Source organism: Cyprinodon variegatus, unplaced genomic scaffold, assembly GCF_000732505.1.
Source record: "Cyprinodon variegatus isolate N-32 unplaced genomic scaffold, C_variegatus-1.0 Scaffold1470, whole genome shotgun sequence".
NCBI lineage: Eukaryota > Metazoa > Chordata > Actinopteri > Cyprinodontiformes > Cyprinodontidae > Cyprinodon > Cyprinodon variegatus.
The window spans coordinates 25,061-34,101 of record NW_015151923.1 but is presented as its reverse complement, the minus strand read 5'-3'; the positions used below and the strand labels follow the sequence as shown (position 1 = coordinate 34,101).

Genomic DNA, 9,041 nt, shown 5'->3' with positions numbered 1-9,041 from the left:
TGAGTACTTTTGCCATCTCTGACGGTAACAGTAGGAACAATCCAGCCCAAAGCAGATTTTATACAGACATGAAGTGACTTAAAGCCTCTAAGGACACGCCCTGTTCGCAGTGAGGCATTGTTAGTTCTTACAGCTGGGTTTCGATGTCTAATGACCCAACTGGACTATTTTGCTGATGTTTCTGCCTCTTAGTTTCCTCACCTTCCATTGCATAAATGTTTTACCACCCTTTGTCTTCTGGTTTTCCAGGATCTTCTGCCTGGCACTCAGACGGTTCAGTTTTTATCCTCGTTCAGATATCATAAAAAGGATTCTGCTTTGATGTCCAAACTTTGCAGGAATGACTTCTGATCAGTATCCGACATCTTGTTCAACACCTCAGCTGAGAGTGAGCTGCTGCTCCCAGATTTTTCCTCAAACCAGCTGTCCAGTGCTCGCTTTGCGTCAAAGCTGGCGACGGGCGGTCCGTTAACGGCCACGGTGAGCAAGTCGTTCATCTGCTCCAGGGTCACACGGGAGCGGTTGTTCTTATAGATCCTGTGCAGTGCGCCACGACCTTTATCACAGCAGGCCGTTGAGCTGGGAAGGACCTGAACAACCTGGACGATCCTGTTGAGGAGTGGGAAACGCTGCTTGGACCTGGAGATGTGGATGAGGATGTCTTTGAAACCGTTCTTGTTGAGGAAGTCTGCCTTTAGGTCCTTCCATTCCACCAGGATACTGCTCCTACCCTCCATCTTGCCTTCCTGACCTGCAGAAGGAATGGACTCCAGGTGGTTGAATATGATTTGGATTTCCTCCTCACCAAAAGTCTGCAGGTCTTTATGGTTGCTGGGCCAGCTGTCCAGGTCCAGTACCTTGCAGGCTTTGGTGAAGGAACGGCTCTGCAGGTGTAGCCTCTGAATCAGGACCCCCTGACTCCTGCTGCAGATTTTTTTCCTGATGGCTTGAAATTTAGAATCTGCAACATGGAGGTTTTTCAAAGCAACGCCGTTAAAGCTCTCCTTAAAGTTTTTCTCAAACTCTTGCAGGTATCCACCGGGACAGTTCCCCAACTGGACCATCTCTTGGATCACGTCCTCTATCTTGGATTCCACCTGGGACACCAGCTGATGCTCTCCTTGGAAGCTGAGGGCCAGTCGGTTGAGAACCGCTATGATATCCAACAGGAAGTAGATGAGCTTCACAGACTGATAGTCCATAAGGAACTGGAGGAGTGTGAGGGCAATGGCTGCAGCATCAGCCCGCTGCGTTTGGCTACTGAGCTCCTTCAGGTGTGCCAAAACCTCCCTATAATCTTTGATGAGGGCATTCAGGACGTTTGGTTCTCCGATGATCCACCGCACGGCTCGGATATCGCCCAGGAACTCTGTTTCTTCGGACAGAGACGGAGCGGTGGATCGCAGTTCGGCCATCATGCGAGGAGAGTAGCGGTAGAAACTCAGCAGCTGCTTCAGGTTGTTTTCCAGATCCTCTAGACAAGAGAGCTCCTTTCCAGTGATGGCATCCAGAACCTCCAGATGAGGTCGATGGATCATGACTGGAAGGCAAAGCATCCAAGGAAAAGTCTTTTGGACAGATAAGTACAGGCTTGATCTTATCCCTGAAGGGATGTGGGTACCATCAAATCCAAGACCCACAACCAGTGAGTCCTGAAACCGGAGTCCCAGGACACTGAAGGCCCGATCCAGAACCTGGAGGTATCCATCCGCACTAGGCACACTCAGTCTTTGCAAGGACAGGAACTCCATTTGTTGGGAACAGTCACTGGTGGTGAACTGGACATAAACTGCCACCAAGTCTGAGAAAAGGTCGTCGTGTTGAGCATCCAAAATGACGCTGAGATAAGGAGACAGACGCATCTTTTCAGCCAACTCCTCCTTCAGAGCTCGAGCGATGTGGTGGACCAGAATCTGACAGTGTCCCTCATTCAAGTACTGATCCACCACTTTGAGCTCGCATTTCTTTAGTAGCTCAGCCAGAGGCCGGAAGTCTGAGAATGCCCGTCCCTCCAGAGCCAGGTGGTACGCGGCGTTGAACAGCAGCGTCATGTTCTTGCACATCTCCTCCGTCTTCTCCGGATGCATCTGCAGCTTGTAGAGCTGCAGACACTTCTTGTGAATGTTGCTTTGACTGTGCAGCTTGATGGTGTGGACCTTGAACTGCTTGGAGCCGGCGATGAAGGCCGAGGTTCGAGATGACTGGATGGTGTACTGACGGCAGACATGGCACCACATTTCATTCAGGGACGGCGAGTAGCGAAGAAACCAAAACCTCTTTAGCCAATCCTTCTTGAAACGGCGAGTTCGTCTGTTTGCTCCAAGGTGAGGCTTTGCCGAGTCCTCTGGGGAAACCACGAGCTCTGCTGGAAATGATTCATCGGCCGAGTCCACTTCCTGCTCGTCTTCATCCATCTGAGTGGGCGACAAGGGCTCGATATCTGGAAAAGAGAACCTGTTTAACTTATGCTGAGAGAACAGTGTCAGTGAATCCAAGTATTTTGAATTCAACAGAACTTTCTGAAAGTCTTAGCTCAGAGTTTTGATAAAGATTATAATTAGAGTAGCTCAGGTTATCCTGAGCTATCTCTATAGGTATGCTGCTATAAGCTGAAGGACTGGTTATACTGCTGCAATAGTGTGCCGCAGGTATGATGCAGATATTTTTTAATTATGCCAAATTTTAAAGTGTGGTCTGCGCCATAAGGCAAGAGGGACATTCACGAATTAGCTGTGAGTCTAGATACGGCCGAGGCGGTAAGGAAGTGGGGGCAAGTTTGTGCGACAACGGAGGGACATGAGGGGGAAAAAGAGCGGGGATCCAGGTGGAAAAAGGTTCCCAGCGTTCTCACGCACCTCGCTCTTCTACCTGGTCCATCTTCACGAGTCATTTTCCACAATTGTGGTCATACAAACAAACAAGCCGGTAAGGTACCAAACAGGAAATAGTGTAGAGCGGATGTAGATTTGACCAATCAGTAGCCTCCTGTCTGTGGACACCTAGAGTTTTGTAGAGGTGCAGCAGAGTATCTGCATTCACTACGACAAACACGCAGACGACCTGGTTTGTCAGCCTTTAGACTGCTGGAGGACATATGATCCTGTTCATCATTCTGCTTCATTCTATCTCTATTCTCCCACTCTGCAGAATCTGTTAGTTCAATCTCTAACGTTCTGCTCTCTCTGCTTTTTCTCATAGTAGCTTCATCTGGTCTGTTCCTGTTTGGCTGTGACTCCATCCTGGAGAGAAATATCAGCTGTGCTGCTTCCATCAACACCTTTCATTATAGATTTTCAAGATTAGCCTGTTTGTCAGTGTAGTCCTGTTTCTCTGACTGTGACTGGCTGGATGTGCTCTCTTCATCCTCTGACATGGGAGCTGGCTCGGAGCTCGTCTGCCTGGCTGTGTGTTTCCTGGACTGGGTGTCCTGTGGAGCTGGTTGACAGTTGCCTTTTGTATCTCTGCTTATATTTCTATGTCTGCTTCTGTCTCCTTGAACCCCAGTGGGCCTCAGCAGATGGCCTCTCACACTGAGCCTGGTTCAGCTGGAGGTTTCTTCCTGCTAAACAAGAGTTTTTCCTCTCCACTGTCGCTACAAGCATGCTTAGTGTGAGGGATTGCTGAAGAGTCAATGAGTCGATGCAATCAGCTGGTTTTACTTAGATAGAAAACTTTAAACTAATTTGACTGTATGATCTGGTTGATTTGTCTCTGTAAAGTGCCTTGAGATGACATGTGCTGTGAATATAAATAAACTGAATTGAATTGAGAGCTCATAATCTGACCTTTAATATCTGTATTTTTATAAATATTTGAGCATCCAAGCTTCTTCCTCTCTTTCCAGCAGCTCTGTGTGGAGTTCTGGTCTTTCATAATTAAAAACTTTCCGGCTTTAGCCCAGCAGTCCTTGTTCATTCAAGTCTCACCTCGACACTCGTCTTTACTCACTACCACCCAACCTCATTCGTCCCCTTCACCTCTCTCGGCTGTGCTGGTTGCTGTGGATGGTTGACCCCAGGTGCCTTTGCTCATCCACCACCAGTATCTGTGCTCCCGCAGCATCATAGCTTTCTCTCCATTGTTTGATTCTATTCTCCTTTAATTCATTATTTGCAGTTATTGTTGACATTGTTTAGCTATTCTTTTCTGGTCTCCAAAAAAGGGTTAAAAATAAACATAGCTGGACCTCATTGAGTGACTCCACCTGCGTATACCTGGCCCAGCATCTCTGGGTTCGACTGTTCTCAGGGTTCCTCAATTCCAGTCTTGGAGGTCTTGTGTCCTTCACCCTTTAGATGTTTCTCTGCTTTCACACCTCATCAATACAAGTCAAGTCCTACCAATGAGAGAAAAATCTAAGAAGGTGTAGACATCAGACCTCCAGGACCAGAATAGAGGAATCCTGCTCCAAATGCATGTTGCCCTGTCTTACCTTGTGTCTAGTAGAAAAAGCCCTTGAAGAAATTATTGTAGTCAATGAGTTTGTCTTTCAGTCCTCAGACGTAGAAATGCCTCAGAACTTACCTCGTGACCTGTGCTTCTCTCCTAGAAAACACTAAAGCCGGGCTTATATTGTGCGATATTTTTTGCCTTTTTCGGGGCAACTTTTAATCTCACTGCGCAGTCGTGCGAGAATTTTTATATCCGCATGATTTTCGGCCTGATTGTGGGTCGTGTAGAGTACAGAAGGCAATCAGCCTCTCAGGACCACCTCCTGATCAGGAATCCTGAGGTCCGGAGAAGATCAAACATGTTTGATTTTCATTCGACCACCGTGGGCAAAAAAACAAGAATTCTTCTTCCTCTCAGATGAAAACACAGAAGCATGGCGGGGGTGTGAGTGAAATTGAGCTCTTTTTGTAAAATTGACAGACCGTGGTTGCCACGTTTGCTCAGCCATGTCTTTGTCCAAATACGTCGTCACGTTTTGTTTTTAGGGCTTTCAGCACAAATTTGCACAAATGGCCAAGGCAGCGCGTTTCACTTATATTCTTCTTCTGTTGATTTGGCTTCCTAATAGACGAGTCCAAGTAGCGCCATCTCACTGCGTAGCTGAGTCCGACGTGGTTTTTCATCATGAGCCGTGAACTGTACGACGAAACCCTGCGGTTTCATCATACAGTGTGAGCTGTAGCTACATGCAACGATTGAAAAAAATTGTATGCCCGGCTTAAAGGAGCTGAAGCTGCTCAAACACAGAGGACAGCCCTGAATATCTGCTGTTTTGTGTGTCTGATCTGGCTGATGTGTATTTTCTGCTCCATAAAATCGTATTGGTTACTACGCTAATGCGGCTACACATCCTTCACTAAGGTCCAAAAACATTTCTTTGAACCCACCTATATAATCCTCGATGGGAGCCTGTTCAGGATGTGGGGGATCCAATATGAGCGGACTAGACGGTCCCATCGAGTTCCCCTGCTGGTTCCTGAGATGGGACAGCTCCTCCTCCAGCTCCATGATCCTCCTCTTCAGTCTGACACAGTTGGGGCAGAAGGGGGTGGAGGGCTCTTGGCCGGTCGGGTTCTCCTCAATCTTCGGCACCGTTTGGTTGGGAATGCTGACACAGCTGTCAGAGGTGTCAGCTCCCAGCTGGAGGAAGGGTTTATGACCCTCACTATGAAGGAGAGACCCAGACCTGGACTCGCTGGAGTCCCCAAGAGACGCCTCTAAAACACCTTTGAATATGAGGTCGATTTTCTTCTTCTTGGCTGGAGGCTGTCCTTCACTGGACAGTTTACTGCCACACTGTTTGCCCCGCAGAGCCGAGGGAAGCGCAGGAGATTTCAGATCCTCCTGGACTTTTTGCAGGACTAACTTCTTCTCAGGATCTGAAACAATCAATCAAACAAACAGCTTGATTATCTACATAAAAAAATCTGCTGGATAAAAAGGTTTAAGTTACTAATATATAGAAGGAAAAAGTCAAATTATATTCAAGTTGAGCAGAATGCTGATAATAGAATGGTGCCAACCAGTTAGAGATAAAAAATTTAAAAAAACAACAGCACCACCTAGTGGACAAATTAGTTGATATCACATTGAGACTAAAGCATCACCTCACCAGATTAAAGTAGGCAGAGAGTGTTTATGATACTTTAAATTATGACCTATTTAACTCTAGTTTAAAATAATCTGTCAGATTTCATCAGGGTTTTTTCATAGCAATAACTTTTTTATCAAGATTAATTTTTTCCCAACGACGATCCGTCCACAGAACATCTGGGGTGATGAAGAATAACAGTGTATAAAATTTATTAAAAAAGCATGTCAATATTTTTTTATACATTTTGACGAGTCCAAAGTGTATGAATATTTATTTCTTGTTATGATAGAAACATTAAAAAATGATTCTGCTCCAAAAGCAATAGTAGGTGGAAGTCATGTGAGATGGAGCTCAGGCTTGGCCAGATCCTATTAGCTCCATAATAAAGTTAGGAAATGACTGCTCCTCTGCTTTACATGTTTAGATACAAGCCGAAAATAATTCAAAAGAAGCAAAACCAGAAAATAAAGTCAAGCTTTGAAGGATTGGTATCAGTGTTGTTTTCGTTAACGATGAGGATGGCAAAATTATTTCGTTTTTTTCATGACGATAATGAAAACGGAAGAGTTAAACATGGATCTCTGAAGACTAAAACATGAGACGAGACTAAATGAAAATTATCGGTCAGACATTTAAAATGCATCATTGTGCTGTAATCTGCTAAGCAGTATCAGCTGTGCTGCTGTGTCCTGTTTGATCCTGCTGCGCGGCAGAGTTGGAGAAAATAACCCGGAATGGTTTAGTACTGCGCATTGAACTCTGACAAACTCTGCTCTGATCTTCCATCTGTGCTTGTGCAGAAATGCGTCTTTGCGCGCGTAGAACCGAGTCTGTGCTTCACGCTCCACTCTGATGGTTCGCTCTCAGCAGTATGGCTCTTCCTGCTCTTGCTACTTAATAAACTATATCTGACTGATCATCCTCTGCCAAGCGTAAAAAGTCCTTTAGTCTAACTATTAAGATTTTATTTCTTCCACCTCACAAGAGGTGATACTAAACATTCTATAATTTCTACCAAAAGGAATCCTTAATTATATCTAAATAAAACATTTCATTGAATTCTGTTTATTTTTGGCTAAAGAGCCAGATGAAACGCTACATCGATCTTTGAACATTTCTCTCTCATTGTTCTCGTTTCTATCTATTTAAATAAGATACAAATGTTTCCTTGTATTGTCATTAAAACATTTTCTATGTTTCCTTTAAATATGTCAACATTTTATTTAGCAGATTCACTAAATTTAGGTCTGGATTGCCATGGCATTACAATGCAATTATATTGGTTCTCTCTGCATTTATTTTAGATCAAAACCCTGTGAATTTAAATCTACTTTGACCCCTGAGCAGCAGGAACCAGGGGGCAAATTGAAGAAATGGAGCCAAAATTTCCAAAGTAGAAAGAATAATTTTTTATTTCTTTGCTTTTTTGGAGCAAACTTGGGGTAGGGCGCCCCCATGAGGTGGCAAAACCTTAGTGGGGGGTCGTGTGATGATTTTCCCCATCGCTGTAATGTAATCCTAGAGGTATAGGGAGGGCCAATATACATAATGAAATAAATAAATGTATAATGAAATTTGTAGCTATTACATCTTAGCATGCACGTTTTATTTATATTGATTTAAATATTACAACAAATATTTGGTAAGTAAACAACTTATTAACTTATTAATGTTTGAATAATATTCATGACATTTTTTCCCATTCAAATTAATTGATAATACTCACTTAAAAGGAATTTCTTTATTGTTGTAATGTTACCACTGCCCACTAGGGGGCTCTGCTGTTCAATCTCATTCAGAGCATCACTGGTTTTTGAAAAAGAAGTAATGTTGATGGATTTTATCTAATAAATATGTCTAATAATTCAGTCAGAATGAATGTAGCTGAAACAATAAGTAGTAAAAATATAATGATTTACTACTATGGTGTACTATTTTCTAATTCGGTATATTATAAAATATTTAATGAGTGGTTGATCAATAAGATCAATAAACTTTAGATTAATTCATTAATCAATAAATTACATCCCTGGTAGATATACCGATAAATTATAAAATGCACAATTAAGTAATTAAATGTCCCACTAAATAAATAAAAATATACCTAAAATTACAAATCATCTTAAAAATAAATACACTTAAACAAAAATGTACTTTAATGTTTTTATGTATATAAATACAGGTTGAAATAATTCTAATTAAATTAATTGATGGTCAGTTTTGGGCTTTTCTGCATCTGGTTCATTCCTACAGGATTAGTGAGCTTATTCTCTGCTTTACTTAATATAATTTGTAAGTTAATAAGCAGGCAACAGAAAAGTGTGCAGAGGTGGGAAGAGTGTGGTTCCATCTCAGTTGTCCTGCTGCTCGTTTCTCTCAGTTCGACTATAAACCAGGCTTTAAACCTGTAGCTACCAGCTAGAACTTTCCTCCATCCTGTTCTAACGATCTCCTCACCTGCGTCCAGGTTGCGATCGATGCTGTCTTGAGACACACGCTGAAGTTTCTGGACGTAGTCGTCGCTGTACCAAACCCTCAGCTTCTCTCCGGCTTCCAGCCTCCTGCAGGCTCTGAAGTAGATGTTTCTGCTGTGCTGGAAAGCTGTCAGGTTCCTTTCGCTGTCCTCTGATGATGTACGAACAAACCTGCAGATCAGCCCAGAATTATTAAAGTTCTCCTTGTTTTTAGACATAATAACAGCTCTGACATCATGTCTAGGTCTGCTGGTTACTTATGATCCTAGCAGAGCGCTTTGCTCTCAGATGGCACGTTTACTGCTGGTTAATTGAGGTTTTAACGTGTTAGAAGGTGACAGTGTAGCTTTGTTAAACCCAGATATCTGCTAAGTTGGTGAAGATTTCACTTAGTCTGTATAGAAGCTATTTTTCCATTTTCAGTTAAATCTTAGTATTTAGATTATTTAGTTTCATTTGTTATGTAGAATAGGTTTTTGCTTAGTGATTCAGGTTTTAGGCAGCTTATTATGCATGAGGGT

General features: G+C 43.2%; 1 protein-coding gene across 1 annotated transcript in view; it reads right to left on the bottom strand.

Moving 5' to 3' along the window:
• Positions 1-6: 6 nt before the first annotated feature.
• Positions 7-9,041, bottom strand: part of prdm11 (PR domain containing 11) — an 18,750-nt gene continuing 9,715 nt past the window's right edge. Inside the window, exons 5-7 of the mRNA XM_015403242.1 lie at positions 8,504-8,691; positions 5,340-5,831; positions 7-2,440 (exon numbers count right to left, since the gene is read on the bottom strand). Coding sequence (XP_015258728.1) covers positions 300-2,440; positions 5,340-5,831; positions 8,504-8,691 — 2,821 coding nt within the window. The 3' untranslated portion in view covers positions 7-299. The remainder of the gene's footprint in view (positions 2,441-5,339; positions 5,832-8,503; positions 8,692-9,041) is intronic.